The 17,929-nt window shown below is 40.2% G+C and overlaps 1 protein-coding gene across 10 annotated transcripts in view; it reads left to right on the top strand.

Moving 5' to 3' along the window:
* The window catches only part of LOC104611195 (zinc ion binding protein), a 48,188-nt gene extending 31,204 nt beyond the window's left edge, over positions 1–16,984 (top strand). For 5 of the 10 annotated variants that reach the window (XM_088897424.1, XM_088897419.1, XM_088897420.1 and 2 more), the window contains 3 exons: positions 5,759–5,824; positions 16,489–16,638; positions 16,728–16,984. In XM_088897424.1, the coding sequence (XP_088753550.1) occupies positions 5,759–5,824; positions 16,489–16,638; positions 16,728–16,790 (279 nt within the window). In that variant the 3' untranslated portion in view covers positions 16,791–16,984. Of the gene's footprint in view, positions 1–5,758; positions 5,825–8,764; positions 8,848–16,488; positions 16,639–16,727 lie in introns of those variants that run through there. The other 5 variants (XM_010278166.3, XM_010278168.3, XM_088897421.1 and 2 more) reach the window with 2 other exon arrangements.
* Positions 16,985–17,929: the final 945 nt, after the last annotated feature.

The following is a 17,929-nucleotide window of genomic DNA, read 5'->3' as shown; positions in this document are numbered from 1 at the left end:
CGGCGCACTAGCTTCTACTCTCTCTTTTGCTGTTCTTTCCATCTTCTTTCTTCTTTTCTGGGTTGCTGAAAAAAAACTAGGGTTGTAAGAGAACAAAGCAGATTCAAACCTAGGGTTTCCCTTGGTTGTAGGGCTCAAGGGAGGTAAGGCCCAGAAGTGAATGTCCTACTAGGTTCTTCATTCAGCAAATAGTAGCTATTTGGCTACTAAGAGAGGTTTGTATAGGACAGATCTAGTTGAGGACTGATTTCAGCAGTCCTAGTCCTAGCCAAAAGGGGGAGAGCTTCTCCACAACTGCAGCTTCGAAGCCCCAGCAAAACCAGCATAGCACAGTGGTAAACAGCTCCATGTTCAGGTTGGTTATCAGTCTGGAACCTCTCACCACTGCTGTACCCGAACTGCTTCAGCTCAAGTGAAGATTACCTAGGGAGCTGCCAGCTCCAGATTGTCCAGCACTGTGAACCCTAGTTGAGGACTGATGTCAGCAGTCCTAGTATTGGCCGCAAGGAGGGACACTCTCCTTACAGTTGCAGTACGAAGTTCAAGTGGAGTCTGCATAGCACAATAGTTGAAAACCCTTAGTTTCAGGCTGGTTGCCAGCCCAGAACTCCTTGTTTGCTGCTGTAACTGAACTGCTTCAGAACTGTGACAGTCTCGGCAAGTCTGAAACTATGTCGAGAGCTGTCAGAACCTGCTGCAATCACTTTGGCAAATCAGAACCTACTTCAGAACTGCTTCAGAACCTGCTGTGATCACTTCGGCCAATCAGAATCTGCTCCAGAACTGGTTCAGAACCTTCAGAACTGCTTCGGCTAGTCTTAATCGGTGTCACCTACACAGCGGCTACAGTCAAGATGTCTTCAATATCCAGAAAAGTTTCTTCTAGGGATAACAGGCCTGCGGCAAGTGGGAATCTTGTCACCAGCAACAATGGTGACAACTCACAAAATACTCCAACAGTGTCTTCTTCTCTCATGGGACAGGTTGCTGATTCCTCTGGAACTGGTTGTTTGGGCTTCACTGCTAGTGAGGTAGAGGTCCTTAGCAGGGCATTAGCCCGTCTAAGGAATAATTCTTTTGCTTCTACATCTCTTGCCAGATTAGGTACAACCTCTGCCTTCAGTGCCACTGGCTCTATTGATTCTACTTCTTGGGTTATTGATTCCGGTGCTACTGATCACATGACACATATGTCTTCCCTATTCTCTTCATATCATTTGTTGTCTGGTCAGGATAAGATGAGAGTTGCTGACGGGTCTTTCTCCACTATCTCTGGAAAGGGAATGGTTGATCTAAGCAAGGACCTCTCTCTTAAATCAGTTTTACATGTTCCCAGTCTTACCTCAAATCTTTTGTCTGTTTCAAAACTTACCAAAAATTTGAACTGTAGTAGAACCTTTTTTCCTACTCATTGTGTCTTCTAGGATAGATTGACAAGGAGAACGATTGGGTGCGGTCATGAGTACGAAGGCCTCTACTATCTTGATGCAGACGGTTCAGCCTTACAAGCATCTGCTACTAATAGTCCGGAGAGTGTGGAGTCAATAGCTAAGTTGCATCTTTGGCATGCTAGGCTAGGTCATGCGTCTTTCTCTTCATTAGAAATGTTGTTTCCCGAACTGTTTAAGGGCATTTCAAGTCAGAGTTTAACCTGTGAAGTATGTCAAATGTCAAAACAATGTAGAACTGTGTATCCAATTTCCAGTAATGAAATTTGTGCTCCTTTTGATTTGGTTCATTCTGATGTCTGGGGTCCTTCACCCATTGTTTCTTTTGATGGCTTCTGGTACTTTATCAGTTTTATTGACCACTACTCTTGATGCACATGGATCTACCTGTTAAAAGGATGGGATGAAGTACCACGGATAACTATGGCATTTTGCAAGATGATTGAAAAGCAGTTTAATAAGAAGATTAAGCAATTCATGTCAGACAATGCTGCTGAATACTTTGAAAAATCCTTGAACTTATTCATGGAAGATGCTGGCATACTACATCAGTCATCCTGTGCTAATACCCCTCAGCAGAATGGGGTTGCTGAGCACAAGAATAGACATCTATTGGAGACAGCTCGAGTCTCCAAGCAATACTGGTCTCAAGCGGTACTTACTGCATCATATTTGATAAATCGGATGCCATCTAAGGTGTTGGGTATGAAAACCCCTTTCTCTGTTTTGTGTCCCACTCTTCCAGACTTTTCCCTTCCTCCTCGGGTCTTTGGTTGTATATGTTTCATACATGTGAAGGATCCAAAGAAGACCAAGCTGGATCCTAAGGCTACAAAGGGAATATTCTTGAGGTACTCTCCTACACAAAAGGGTTACAAGTGTTATGACCCTGTCTCCAAGAGAAAGTATGTCACCAGAGATGTGGTCTTCTTTGAGTCTCAACCCTATTTTCAGTTTTCTCAGAATCCTCTTCAGGGGGAGACTAGTGGGATGGAAGAAGATTCTCATTCTCCCTCCGTTTTTGTTCCTCTATCTACCTCGGGTCTTCCATCCTCTCCTCCTACTTCTTGTTGTGGCATTCCAGGTCAACCCAGTGAGGCTCCCACTGTGCCGGTTACCTCTCCTGATGCTGCAGATGTTCCTGAAGGCTCCAGTAGGCAACAGAAAGAGATACTTACATACAACAGAAGAAAAAGGGGCCCTCAACCTCATGACAGCAACCAGTTGGACTCGGATCAATCTGTCTTTACAATCCAAGGTATTTCCAACTCACATACTTCTGATTTGGATCTTCCTATTGCTCTCCATAAGCCTATTCGCTCTTGCACCACTCGACACCCCATTGTTGATTTTGTTTCTTACTCACATTTATCTCCCGCTTATCACTCCTTTCTGTCTACTCTTTCCTCTGTGCGTGTTCCTTCTAGGTACTCAAAGGCTGTGTCTAATCCAAGGTGGAAAGAAGCTATGAATGAAGAGATGAAAGCCCTAATGAAAGTAAGAACTTGGGAATTAGTGGATTTGCCAGAGGGGAAGAGAACTGTTGGGTGCGAGTGGGTGTTTACTGTAAAGCACAGGGAGGACGGGTCCATTGTAAGGTACAAGGCCAGACTTGTGGCAAAGGGGTTTACTCAAAAAGAAGGGGTTGACTACAAAGAAACATTTGCCCCAGTAGCAAAGCTCAACACAATTCGGGTTCTATTGTCACTAGCAGCAAATTTTTCATGGGAACTTCATCAGCTGGATGTGAAGAATGCCTTCTTAAATGGTGACCTTCATAAAGAGGTATTTATGGAACCTCCACCAGGCTATGATTTTGGTAGAAAGGTGTGCAAACCGAGGAAAGCATTATATGGGTTGAAGCAATCTCCCCGTGCATGGTTTGAGAGGCTTTGTGGGGCCATGAAGAAAGTGGGGTACACTCAGAGTGGTGCAGACCATACCTTGTTCATAAGGAGACATGATAGCAAACTTACTGCACTCATTGTTTATGTGGATGATATGGTAATTACCGGGAATGACTTGGAAGAGATAAAAAGACTGAAGGAGTTTCTAGCTTCTGAATTTGAGATCAAAGACTTGGGTCATTTGAGATATTTTATTGGGATTGAAGTTGCCAGGTCAAGAGAGGGAATCTACATATGTCAGCGGAAGTATGTTCTTGACCTCTTAGAGGAAACATGCATGATGGGGTGTAGGCCTGCAGATACTCCAATAGAACAGAATCATGGCTTGCAGGAATCAGTAGGGGATGACTACTGTGATAGAGAGAGATATCAAAAATTGGTAGGGAAGCTGATATACTTATCTCTCACTCGGCCAGATATTGCTTATGCTGTGCATGTTGTTAGTCAATTTATGCACTCTCCAAAGATCCCTCATATGAAAGCAGTTGAAAGGATTCTCAGGTACTTGAAGACTTGCCCAGGAAAGGGAATTCTCTTCAGGAAAAACAATAGAATGGAAATTGAAGCTTATACTGATGCAGATTGGGCTGGTTCTGTGGGAGACAGAAAATCAACTTTAGGATATTGTACATTTGTGGGAGGGAACCTGGTCACATGGTGCAGTAAGAAGCAGAATGTTGTGGCTAGATCAAGTGCAGAAGCAGAATACCGAGCTATGGCACACGGGGTTGCTGAACTCTTATGGCTCATAAGTCTTCTTAATGAGCTTGGTATTAAGGCTGAGGGTCCTCTCAGGATGTATTGTGATAATAAAGCTGCTATCAACATTGCCAACAATCCCGTGCAGCATGACATGACAAAACATATTGAAATTGATCGACACTTTGTCAGAGAGAGATTTGTTTCAGGAGAACTCTGTGTGCCTTATACTCCATCAGAGATGCAAATTGCAGATGTATTGACTAAAGGGCTGGCAACAACAAAATTCAGGGACATACTTGGCAAGCTAAACATGATTGATATCCATGCTTAGCTTGAGGGGGAGTTTTAGACTGTTTGAATGATGTCTATTTGTATGAGTGTTCGGCTGATAAGAGTTCTTATTAGCCCATACTTAAGTTCTAGTTATCCTGTAACTGGGTCTGTGTTAATGGGCCTAAGCCTATTTAATGTTTTAAGTTAACTGGGTGTCCCATCACTAATCAGGGGCATTCCAGTAATTACTTGTATCTTGCACTACATTCAAATATAAATAATAGCATGGTCGACTGGCTAGAGTAGTTCGACATTCACAGCATATCAGTGGTGTTCTTCTCCTCTCCTCTACTTCAAGTACAAATCTCAAGATCACAGCAAATATCACTACTAGGTTTCAATCCTCCCTCATTTTTCCTATTTAGAAAGTTAAAAAGTCACTGATTCAAACCCAAGGTTTATTAACTCTATTGGCTAGAGACTCTAATTCATTCAGGAACATGACTCTCCTTTTTCTCTCCGGTTCTCCATAAATAAAAGTACAAAGCCAAATCCTAGAACAGATTTACCTTAACCAACTCTAATAACTTAAAGCTTAATTGAATTTTCCGAAAATAAAGCTAAGCCCCCCAGGCCTTACTGAATCAACTCTCCAACAATTCCAGTTCCCTAAAAAAGTCAATTTCTTCTGCAATCAATATGGGAGCATTTTGCTTCATTTAAAAAAAATGATCTCTACTTATAATTTTTTTGTTTCAATTAAAAAAGTGATGCCAACTTTTAATTTATTCTTAGTATTTTTTGCTATTTGAACTGTCAAGGCAGATCCAATCAATACCTTGACAGTTCCACCCGAGTATTGGGGACCTAGTGGCTGTTGCAGGAAGCCACTCAAACCCACTTATTAGATGTTACGATCTTTTTTGATTTTTTGAGCCTTGAATTCAAGCTAATCAAGTTTGCTTTCAAAAGTTTTTTCCTCTTCATTTCACAGCAATGGAATGGTGAATTAACATCTTATTTTTTTTATTTTCCAAAACCCATTTTTTTATGAAGAGCCGATTTGCAATTATCGGTTTCTTAGTTTTTAAGTTTGGCTCAGTTTTTTAAAACTCCAAGCATTGGGTATTTCACCTAAGTAAATTTATTACAGCATTTCTTCCATGCCAATCTTTTTTGTGCCAAAATATTACTCCAACATAGTGACTAACATCTTAATGATTCATGGAAAAATCATTTAGAATCATGATATTGAGGTTATGCCAAATTCAGAAGCTATGCTTGAATTTTTTTTTTTGTTGGATTAAGAACATCATAACATAAAGTATTTACCGACTTCATTTCTGCTTTGCACCACATTGATAAGTTGAGTGGCATCTGTAACTTGATTTCTCCCCACATCTAATTCTGGTGCTGGTTCTATTGTAGGCCTGGTTTGAGCTTGTTCAGACTGGTTCAGTGAAATTGGTTTTAGACCCATATCTGGGCCACCAGGTATCTGGCTCAGTCCAAGCTATACTGTTTTTTGTCTCTTGCCATTCGAACTGCTCATCTAAAGCAGTAAGGTTTTCTTCTCCTTGTGCCACCTGATTGAACCTCCTTTCCTAGGGTCTAAAGAAGTTGAGAAGTCAACTTCCATAATAGGCTCAGCCAAACCTGTAAGGGAAGAGGAATCCTTAAGGTTGTGTTTGGTTTGAAGGAAATAGTAGGGAAAGGAAGGGAAAAGTAGGGAAGCCTTTACAATCCTTGTATAGGTTTCCCTACTTTTTCCTTCAAACCAAACATAGCCTAAGAAAACCCTCCAACGATGGGTCTCGTCCAGCTTTTTCTCTGCCACTAACATCAGAGACCTTTTCAGGAAACATATCTCCTTGAACCCCATGCAGCTCGCCACCTAGACACATCTTTTATTCCATGGTTGGCATAGGCTGGAGACAAAATCATGCAAAGCGGAACACTGGCATGTTCACTTATGATAGGTTGCCTAGCCCACTGTGTATGATTTTGTATCCAGCCAATCTGGACTCTTATTGCGATTTGGGATAATCCCCTTCTTTCACACTTCGATCAATCTGGACTCTTATTGTAGAACATCTCCATTCAGTACTTTTTTGTTTTTTTTTTTCCTTCAAAACAGAAAGTTTCCTGGATGGGAAATGCTGATCCAACCATCACCTGTTGAAGGTCACCTCTGCATAATTTTCTGGTGACTGTCCAATTTTTACTAGCGAAATGAAAACTTCCAATGTTGACCATGGCTTCCGGTCGCTATGGATGTATTTTGGCTCCCGTTCCAGTGGCGATTTCGAACCCAACTGTTTTTTCTTTTAACAGTTACTCATCACTCGTTGAACCAACTAAAAAGGACTTGGCAAGTTCCTATTTATATCTCCTATTGACCCATTTGGCAACACTTCCAAATCTTCATCTTCATCCTTATTTTGTTCTCTCATCAGGTAACCCTCCTACCCTCAGCCAGGGACCATAGCCACCTGGACCCTTCTCATCATTCATGCATTGGCCTTTAATGTTTCCAACAATCTCCTCAATTGGACCAACTTCTTGTATTACATAATGAACTTTCTTCATTTCAATGTGATAAGATTTTCTGAAGAAACTAATAATTCCCAACAAACCATCACAATTAACATGAGAAAATTTAATAGCTTTATTACTGATTGTGAGTTAAAGGAGATCCCATTATTGCAAGCTAGATTTACTTGGTCTAACTTACAAGAAATTCCCTTGTGGTTGAAATTGGATAGTGTCGGTAAATTAAGAAAGATTGGATTTGATTGATTAAGAGATTTGAATAAATTTAGGAAGGATTAGATTTGAATAAATTTAGGAAAGTCATATCCTAGGATTAAGGGAAAGATTTAGTCAATCCCTGATTGCGAGAGATTCTAGGGGTTTGCCTTTCCTATCTTTTCCTATTTAAGTTGTATGCTCAATATGTTTTCATCATCAATAAAGAAAATTTTCTCCTTTCTCCTATATTTCGCCACATGGTATCAGAACATTAGGGTTCGATCATGAATTTTAAGGCCACCATGGTTGGCTCTGGTTCAGCCTCTTTGGATGCTACCAGCGGTGTGACATCTTCGGAGGGAGGTATTCAGTTAGTGGCTATTTCTCTTTCTGAGAATTCTCTTCAAATTACCATTGACAAATTGAATGGAAAAAATTATATCGAGTGGTCTCAGTCCGTGCGGTTGGTGATCGACGGAAAAGGGAAACTCGGCTATTTGAACGGCGAAGTGAAACCGCTAGCCACTGATGATCCAAAGTACAGGCAGTGGCGTTCTGAAAACTCGATGGTTACCGCCTGGTTGATTAACTCTATGGATCCGGTGGTTGGAAAACCATTAATGTTCTTGCCAACGGCTCGCGATGTGTGGGAAGCTATTAGGGAAACCTATTCAGATTTGGACAATCATTCACAGCTGTTCGAACTGAATACCCGAATGTGGAAGATGCAGCAAGGTGAACGTGAAGTAACAACTTATTATATTGAGATGCTGGCAGGAGTTGGATTTATTTGAAGAAGAAGAATGGGAAAGTCCGAGTGACAGTGCTCGGTACAAAAAGAAGATAGAAAGAGGCTGGGTATTTGTTTTCTTGGCTGGTTTGAATAAAGAACTCGATGAGGTTCGGGGACATATCTTAGGGCGAAAGCCCTTGCTTACTATAAGAGAAGCTTTTTTAGAAGTGCGTAGAGAAGAAGCACGGTGGCAAGTGATGTTGAAGAATGTTAGTGAAACAAAAATAGAGAATGAAGGGTCCGCTCTTGTGGCTCGAGGTGCAGACTTAGAAGGAGATAGACGAGGAGGAAAGTAGAGGCCTTGGTGTGATCATTGTAGAAAGCGATGGCATACTCGTGAAACCTACTGGAAGCTGCACGGGAAACCGGCGGGTTGGAAGAAAAAATCAGGCAGTGACAACAAGTCAGGGGGAGATGTCCGCACGTTTCAAGTAAGCAATTCTGATCCAGGGCAACAATCATCCTTAGAGTCTCTTCTTTTCACAAAGGAACAAATAGAGTACTTATATAAAATGTTTCAATCTCAATCTTTACGAGATTCTAACCCATCCTGTTCTCTAGCTCAGTCAGGTAATTTTTTCACTGCAGCCATTGCTTGTACCAAATCTAATGGCTCCTGGATATTAGATTCAGGTGCCATTGATTATATGACTGGCACTTCACAATTCTTTTCTTCATATACACCCTGTGCAGGGAATCAAAAGGTTAAAATTGCAGATGGTTCCTTTGCTACTGTTGCTGGGAAAGGAACTGTGTCTATTTCTCCTTCTCTAAACCTTAAAGATGTTCTGCTTGTTCCTAACCTATCATACAATCTCTTGTTTGTCAGTAAACTAACCCTTGATCATAATTGTCGAGTTAATTTTTGGTCTTCTCGTTGTGAATTTCAGGATTTAACCTCGGGGAAGATGATTGGAGGTGCTAAATAGGATGGTGGTCTCTACCTCTTTAATAAAGGATCAACCTTTGGAAGGCAAGACCGACAGACTTGTTTCAGTTCTATCTCTGTTTCTAGTGACAGTGAAGTTTTGTTATGGCATTATCGATTAGGACATCCTAGTTTTCAATATTTAAAGCGTCTATTTCCCAAGTTATTCATGAATAAAAATCATTCGTTTTTCCAGTGTGAATTAGCAAAACATCATCGTGCTGTTTTTCAGTCTCAACCATATAAAAAATCAAAACCATTTACCATGATTCACAGTGATGTTTGGGGTTCTTCTAGAGTAACAACTCTTTTTGGAAAACGTTGGTTCATTACTTTTATTGATGATCATACTAGGGTCACTTGGGTTTTCCTTTTAAAAGAGAAATCTGATGCTGGAACTGTGTTCAAAAATTTCTACAACATGGTTCAAACACAATTTCAGACTCAGATTAAAATTTTTCGAAGTGATAATGGAAAGGAATTTTTTAACCATGTGTTAGGGAATTTTTTTGTTGAGAAAGGAATTGTACACCAAAGTTCGTGTAATAATACACCTCAACAAACTGGGGTGGTTGAAAGGAAAAACAAACATTTCCTTGAAGTTGTTGGAGCTCTAAGTGTTAAAACTAAGGTTCCTAAGTATCTTTGGGGAGAAGCCATTTTAACAGCCACTTATTTGATTAACAGACTGCCTACACGAATTTTGTGTTTTAGAACACCCATACAGGTTTTCATTGACTGTTTTCCAAACTCTCGGCTAGTGACAAACATTACCTTAAAAATTTTTGGAAGTGTGGCCTTTGTTCATAACCATGATCCTAAACGTTCAAAACTTGATCCAAAAGCACATAAATGTATTTTTGTAGGCTATCCCACTAATCAAAGAGGTTACAAATGCTTTGATCTAGTTTTGAAAAGGATGTTTGTGTCTATGGATGTCACCTTCTTTGAAGGAACCTCGTACTATAGCAACTCCCATCTTCAGGGGGAGAGCAACGCTAGTAAAGATGGTTTTAGATGATTCTGATTTAATGTTTGAATTTGTCCATAATGATGTTCCTCACAACCGGTCATCGAAGGAAAGTGAGGCAGAAAATACAAAATTAGTGGAACAAATGAATTAAATATTGAAAATGTTGAGTCTACCAATGAACAACCTTTGGTAATGCCATCTCAAAATGAAAAAGCTGAAACAACAGAGATGCATGCGAAACAGTATAAAGGCCTTGTATATTCAAGGGAATATCTAGCACAGAAAAGGAGAGGCACTATTCTGCAACATCAACAAGCATCTGATCAGAGGTTGGATCATGAAATTCATGATAGTTCTCCAAAAATTCCTGAAAATATTCCTCTAGGTAATTTTGATTCTTCTAGTCAGCTTGATCTTCCCATTGCTCTTAGGAAAGGTGTTAAGTCTTGTACAAAACATCCTCTGTCGAATTTTGTATCTTACAAAATTATTTCACCTTCATATTGTGCCTTTATTTCACAAGTGTCTAGTGTATCCATTCCTAACAGTATCCAGGAGGCTCTAAATGTTCCTGAGTGGAAAGAAGCTGTTTTTGAGGAGATGAGAGCTTTGGAGAAGAATGCTACTTGGGAGAAAGTGGATCTACCGGATGGAAAGACAGTTGTTGGTTGTAAATGGGTGTTTACTCTGAAGTACAACTCAGATGGATCCTTGGAGAGATACAAGGCTCACCTAGTAGTTAAAGGCTTTACTCAGACATATGGAGTAGACTACTCTGAGACCTTTTCTCCAATGGCGAAGCTAAATACAGTTTGAGTACTCTTATCTGTTGCAGCTAATCTTGACTGGCCACTGAATCAGTTGGATGTGAAGAATGCCTTTTTGAATGGAGACTTGGAGGAAGAAGTATATATGGAGCCTCCACCTGGTTTCACTGAGAAGTTTGGAACTAAGGTATGCAAGCTAAAATGTTTCTATATGGACTTAAACAGTCTCCCAGAGCCTGGTTTGAAAGATTCACAAGGTTCGTTAAAAGTCAAGGATATAGTCAAGGACAATCTAATCATACTCTTTTCACAAAGAGATCCACCAAAGACAAGGTTTCGGTTCTGATTGTCTATGTTGATGACATAATCTTGACTGGAGATGATATTGAAGAGATGAGCAGATTGAAGTAGAGCTTATCCAAGGAATTCGAGATTAAAGACTTAGGCCAGCTAAGGTACTTTCTTGGAATGGAAGTGGCAAGATCAAAGAAGGGCATTGTGGTTTCGCAACGAAAATATATTCTAGATCTCTTGAAAGAAACTGGAATGAGTGGATGCAAACCTTCAGACACTCTGATAGAAGTTAATGCTAAGCTTGGAGAAGTTAAAGATGGGGCTCCAGTAGATACGGGTAGATACCAAAGGCTGGTAGGAAGATTGATTTACTTGTCACATACACGTCCTGATATTGCCTTCGCTGTGAGCATGGTGAGTCAATTTATGCACTTCCCGTACGAAGAACATCTTGAAGTTATGTATCGAATTCTTAAGTATCTAAAAGGCACACCAGGAAAAGGACTCTTCTTCAAGAAAAATGAGAAGAGAGGGGTTGAGGTGTATACAGATGCGGATTGGGCAGGTTCGATCATTGATAGAAGGTCAACTTCGGGGTACTGCACATTTCTTTGGGGCAATTTAGTTACTTGGAGAAGCAAGAAGCAAAGTGTAGTTGCTAGAAGTAGTGTTGAGGCTGAATTCAGATCAATGGCTCAAGGAGTGTGTGAGGTTCTTTGGCTAAAGAGGGTGCTAGCAGATCTTAAGAGACTAGTGAGTTTTCCTATGAAATTGTATTGTGATAACAAGACAGCTATCAACATTGCTCATAATCCGGTTCTACATGACAGGACTAAACATGTTGAGATTGATAGACACTTTATAAAGGAGAAGCTTGAAGAAGGAATAATTTGCACTCCATTTGTACCAACCACGCAGCAAGTTGCAGATGTTTTGACTAAGGGCTTGTTGAGATAGCCATTTTAGCTTCAAGTTAGCAAGTTGGGCATGATAGATATCTTTGCACCAACTTGAGGGGGAGTGTCGGTAAATTAAGAAAGATTGGATGCGATTGATTAAGAGATTTGAATAAATTTAGGATAGTCATATCCTAGGATTAAGGGAAAGATTTAGTCAATCCCTGATTGCAAGAGATTCTAGGGGTTTGCCTTTCCTATCTTTTCTTATTTAAGTTGTATGCTCAATATGTTTTCATCATCAATAAAGAAAATTTTCTCCTTTCTCCCTCTATATTTCGCCACAGATAGATTTATCTTTAATGTTGATTGGGAGAACTATTGGGGAAACTTGGTGTTTAGAGCTTTGCCTAGGGTAACCTTGGATCATTGTCCTATAAGAATTGTAGAAGATTTTACCAGTGGACCTAGACCTTTTAGGTTTGAGAACATGTGGCTAACCCACCCAGACTTTGTGAATAAAATAAAGTTATGGTGGAATGAGGAATTGAGGGGGATAAAATAAAAGATTGGAATGAGGAATTGAGGGGGATAAAATAAAAGATTGGAATGAGGAATTGAGGAATTGAGGAGGGGGAGAGAGATCTGAGGGGACTGTTGAAGAAGGACCTAGGAAAAGTCTTACTGAGGGAAGAAATAACCTGGAGGTAGATATCGAGGCATGGGTGGATCAAGAAAGGTGATGGAAATACTAATTTTTTTCATGATGTGGCAAATGGGAGGAGGAGAAAGAAACTTTGTGTCTAAGTTAGAGGTAGGGGGGGAGGTATTCACTAATTAAGATGATATTGCTAGGAAGTGTATGGATCATTTCAAATCGGTTTATAGAAGACCCTTGGAAGAGAGGATGGAAATAGAAGGGGTAGATTGGCCAAGATTGGATGAAGATCAGGTTAGGTGGCTAGATAGAAATTTTGATGAAGAAGAGATTAGGAAGGCTGTGTTTTTGATGGATAGACCCAAAGCTCCGGGCCCAGATGGTTTTACAATGGCCTTTTATCGAGATTGTCGGGAGGTGATAAAAGTTGATCTTTGTGAGGTTTTTAATGAGTTTGTAGAGAAGCATATTGTCAGTCGAGGCATTAATGCTACCTTCTTGGCTCTTGTTCCAAAGAAAGCTGATTCTGTCCATCCTAAAAACTTCAAGCCAATTAGTTTGGTGACTAGTGTCTATAAAATCTTGGCCAAGGTCCTGTCTTTGAGGATTAAAGAAATCCTTCCCTCAATTATTAGTCAGGCCCAAGGGGCTTTCATCCAAGGACGTTAGATAATTGATTAGATCCTGATTGCCAATGAATGTGCTGAAAAGATGAAGTGGTCCAAGTAGAGAGGCTTTGTTTGTAAGCTTGATATTGACAAAGCCTATGACTTGGTGGATTGGCAGTTTCTAGTAGAGGTTTTGAGGAAGTGTAGGTTTGGGGAAAGATGGTGTAGCTAGGTGTTTGGTTGTGTCAGCTCTTGTCACTATTCCATCCTAGTAAATGGGGTGGTGAGGGATTTTTGTCCAACTAGCAGGGGTATTAGACAAGGGGACCCACTTTCACATTTTCTCTTTACCTTGGTAGCTGATGTGTTCAGTCGAATTATCACTAGGGCTGATAGGGAAGATGTGATAAGGGGATGGAGAGTAGGCACAAACCGAATTCTAGTAACTCACCTTTAGTTTGCAGATGACTTGATGATCTTCTGTGATGGAGGCTTTGGTGAGGTGGAAAACCTGAAAGTATTGATTAGAGCTTTTTAAGGAGTTTCCAATTTGAAAATCAATCTGGGAAAGAGCTGCATAGCTGGAGTCAACCTAGACTTTGAGTGTTCCATTTCTTCATGGCCTTTGTCCTACTTAGGGCCTTAGTTAGGGGCAAACCCTAGGGAGAGTAGGTTTTGGACACTAGTCTTGGAGAAGATTGAAAAGAGATTAGCTGTGTGGAAGAAAAATTATCTCTTTGGGTGGGAGGACCACTTTGATAAAAGCTACCCTCATGAATCTACCTACTTATTACCTCTCTGTCTTTAGGATACCGTCTAGGGAAGTGAAGAAACTAGAAAAATTGATGAGGGATTTTCTTTGGGAACCGGGAGAAGGTAAAAAAGATCACTTAATTAGTTGGGGTGTTGTGGGTAGAAGCAAAGAGGAAGGAGGACTGGGGCTCGAGAATGTTTTTAAAAAGAACTTAGCTTTGTTAAGGAAGTGGTTGTGGAGGTGGCCTTTGGAGCGAGATAGACTCTAGCACGAAGTGGTGAAGAGTATTCATGTATGTTTAGGGAGTGGATGGGATGCTGGCGTATCAAGGAGGGCTAAACTAGCTACACCATGTAAAGCAATTCACAAAATTCTTCCGTAGTTCCTTAGTTGTGTCAGGTATGATGCTTGTTCTAGTAATTCTATTTGGTTTTGGGAGGACATTTGGGCTGGAGATCTCCCTCTAAAAGACCTTTTTCCATCCTTGTACTCTGTTTCTTTGTATAAAAAAGAGGTGATCTCAAAATTCCTTCCGTCGATTTTAAATTTGTCAGCGTTGTCTTGGGACTTTGGTTTCTATAGATGGTTAAGGGATGAAGAAGTTGAGTGTTTGTCTACTCTTCTTTGTCTCCTTGATAAGGTTTGGTTGAATCCTTCGAAGCCTGATAAGAGGATTTGGGCCATTCACCCCAATGGGTCTTTTTCTTGTGGGTCCTTTTTCAATTTCCTTTGCCAAACATCCTCTCAACAAAGTTCCCTTCCAAAGAAGTCTGGTGTAGGCCAGTCCCCCCAAGGTTTTGGCTTTGTGTTGGGAAGTGTGGCATGGTAAAGTAAACACGATGGATAACTTACAAAAGAGAAGATCCGTCCTTTGTATTTCACCAAACTGGTGCATTCTTTGCAGATCTCATGGTGAGGATTGTATTCATCCATTTTTATCTTGTAGTGTAATTGTGGAGCTCTAGGTTTGGCTTCTATCTTTGTTTGAGTGTAGTTGGGATATGCCAGCAGAAGTAATCACAATCTTTAACCCTTCTTTTTTCTCTTGGCCCCATAAAAGAGAAGGAAAATGTGGAGGTGCACACAAGCAGCCCTGTTATGGACAGTATGGGCAGAAAGGAATACCAGGATCTTCAAAGAAAAAGGAAGGAGTAGTCAAGCCTTAAAGGACTGCATTATGTACAGGTCAATACATTGGTTAAAGACTCTAAAATTGTTTAACCATTTCTTTTTTAATGATTGTTGGAAGGATTGGCTGTTGGTAGCAAGTTGTTCCTCCTCCAAGGTAAGGGTATTGACTAACTGGGTCCCCCCTCCTCTTGGTTCTTTGAAGCTGAATTTTGATGAGAGTAGCCAGGGTAACCTGGGTCCCTTTGGGATGGGAGGTGTACTGAGGAATGAGGCTGGAGAGGTTGTCTTGCTCTACTCTGGCCCTTAAGGTGTTGGGAACTCTATCTGGGCAGAGCTGTTAGCTGCAATACAAGGAATACTTATTGCAAAAGAAGTGGGCGTGGAGCAGCTTCTGATTGAAGGGGATTCTAAGACAGTGGTGGATTGGTTAAATAATCTGGAGGACGTCCCTTGGGGCTACAAAAACGAGTTAAAGAAATTCAAATGGCTGACAAGAAATGTCTATAACAGTACAGTGGGTTCGGAGATCAGCTAATGCATTTGTCGATGTCTTGGCAAAACAAGGGACAAATAGGGAAACATTGTTCTGGGCGAATTGTAACTCTTGTTTAACATCAACATTCATGTAATCTCTGTTGTAGTTTATGTATTTGCTGTTTGGAGAGGCGGCACCTCGTGCCTCTAAGGGGATTTTCATGTAACCAATTTTTGAAATAATGGAAATGATTTTATTTATAAAAAAAAAACTTTATTCATGGCCAAGACAACCACACCTGCAACAGAAAATAGGAAGCATTTCGTATTGGAAAAGGTACCATACCTCGTCTCCATTGTCTTTGAAGTCATCAACTCCATTTGGTATTTGGCTCTAGGACCTTCAGTGTGACCCGTATCCTGAGGTAAGGTTGCCATTTTGGCAGAAATTTATTCTTCTTTATGTGAATCTTCCTGTCTAGGGTTGCCTTCAACACCTTCTCGTGTGACTCTTTACCATATGCCTATGCTTTCTCCGTGGGCAAATCCAATATCATTATCCAAATATCCATTTATGTTACTAAACTTTTTGGCGTAATATCCACTGCCCATTTTTTGTAGGAGAGGGTATCTTTTGATCAGTCGAGGGGTCTTCTTTAGCACCTTTCTTGCATTATCTTCATCTTCAAATTCAATCCATACCACATCCTTTGTAGTAGGTTTTACCTCATATTTCAGCTTCTTGCCCCATGGATTTCTCTCTTTCTAGCACACCTTTAAGCTTAAGATCAACTTTTTATCAGGAAGAACCTTACCATATGGGTATCTCTTGGAAGCTTCTTCCATGGCTGATTTTTTTATTCTCTTTTTATCCACAGCATTCCTCCATGTCTTCATTCATCCTCTCCAGAGGCCAAAGCCCGCTCACCAGGGCACTCACTAGCCCACTGTAGCTAAAGAACCACGAACACTGTTTCTCTCAGCTTAGCTCAGGCACTTCCAAAAACTGATTGATAATCTGATACTAGATTCTAAGTTGATTTCCACCTTTTGACATGCGCTTTGGCAAATATATTCCTTTTTATGCTCTTTTCCTGCTAATATTTGTTGAAGATTCCTTTTAATTCTCAGGTTTTGGATGTTGCGGTATCTCTAGCCAAAGTTGCTGATGCAGAAAGGAGCCTTGGGAACGAGGATTTGGCTCTTCGTGGATTTGAAGAAGCAATAAAATGCTTGGAGTCATTGTCACTGAGTCCCAAAGAGACTGGCCTTGAACAACGGGTAAATATTGAATTGAATTATTGATGCTTTATCTGAGTTTCTAATTTTCTACTTAAGTTATTTTTTGCTCACCTTATTTTTACATGCAGCGCCTTTCAGTGCTTGAGTTCCTTCACAACCAACTTCCAGGAAGCAGAGATATGTCCGTCTGATGTATCGTTGTTGGGCAATAAAATGTGCAACACATCTTGAATTTATACATGGTCTCCTAGATTGCTTAGCCTTAACATCATACTTGGCATTTGTACATGTGGTATTTCATTTGAACCGGCAATACTGGGCAGTGGGCACTATGTAATTTCGAAGACGAGCTAATCTAATAAAGGAGAACAATTTTCTTTGTACAGTTCATTGGTTAAGATTTTACGAGAGAGATTGAGGATGATATTGCTCATAAGAAAAATTACGAGTGGGGGTGTAATGTCAGCACTTGGGTGACAAATTAGGATATTGCTCATAAGAAAAATTACCACTTGGGTCAAAAGAAAAATTAAATAGAACAGCTGTAATGTCAGCACTCAGCAATGCCATGGAAAACCTCAGATGGTTGATGAGTTGGGGTGTGGTAAGAAAAATTACCATATGGTGATGCATGAGTGGAAATGGAAAATCTAGAAAGGATAGGGTCATAAATGAATAGGGTGCAAATGAATCAAATCATATTGGACAGCTAATTTCAAATTTGATTCATTTAAACCTGAATTCGAAGTATATATTATCCATCAAACTTATTTAGAATTGCAATTGGATATTGAGTAGTATAAATAAATTAAATTAAAAAAGACCAAGTATTATATATTATTAATAAAATGACCTAAAAATGATTTTGATTTTATATCTTATAAACAAAAATAAATTGAAAATTACTTGTTAAGGAACTTAAACCTACGATCATTATCTCTTAGACTTGATTCATCTATGAAAGATCTGCTGGTCGAGGATGCTCGTAGACTCATTCCTAGAATGATTTTGGTTCACGTGTTTTTTGAATAAACACCGAAAAACGGCAATAGTAAATCGAAATTCGAACGGTGCGGAAACGTTGAAATTGTCATTTCCCACAATGTGCCCTCGATGGCTCTATGACATGGCACCAACGGTTCTCTCTTTTGTTATGAACAAGTATTAACATCTGAGCCCCACCACTACCACCATCGTACCGGTTCCATCTCTTTTCTCATTATTCTTGTTGGGTTCTGAGTTCATCCAAATGCACAGGGGCCGTTAGATCGACATCAAGCACATGGTGGTACTGTAAATTGTGGATTGATGGTACATTGTGGGAAATGAC

The sequence above is a fragment of the Nelumbo nucifera genome, chromosome 2, assembly GCF_055504915.1.
Source record: "Nelumbo nucifera cultivar China Antique chromosome 2, China Antique-T2T, whole genome shotgun sequence".
In the NCBI taxonomy this organism is placed as follows: Eukaryota; Viridiplantae; Streptophyta; class Magnoliopsida; order Proteales; family Nelumbonaceae; genus Nelumbo; species Nelumbo nucifera.
This window is presented reverse-complemented; position numbering and strand designations above follow the sequence as displayed.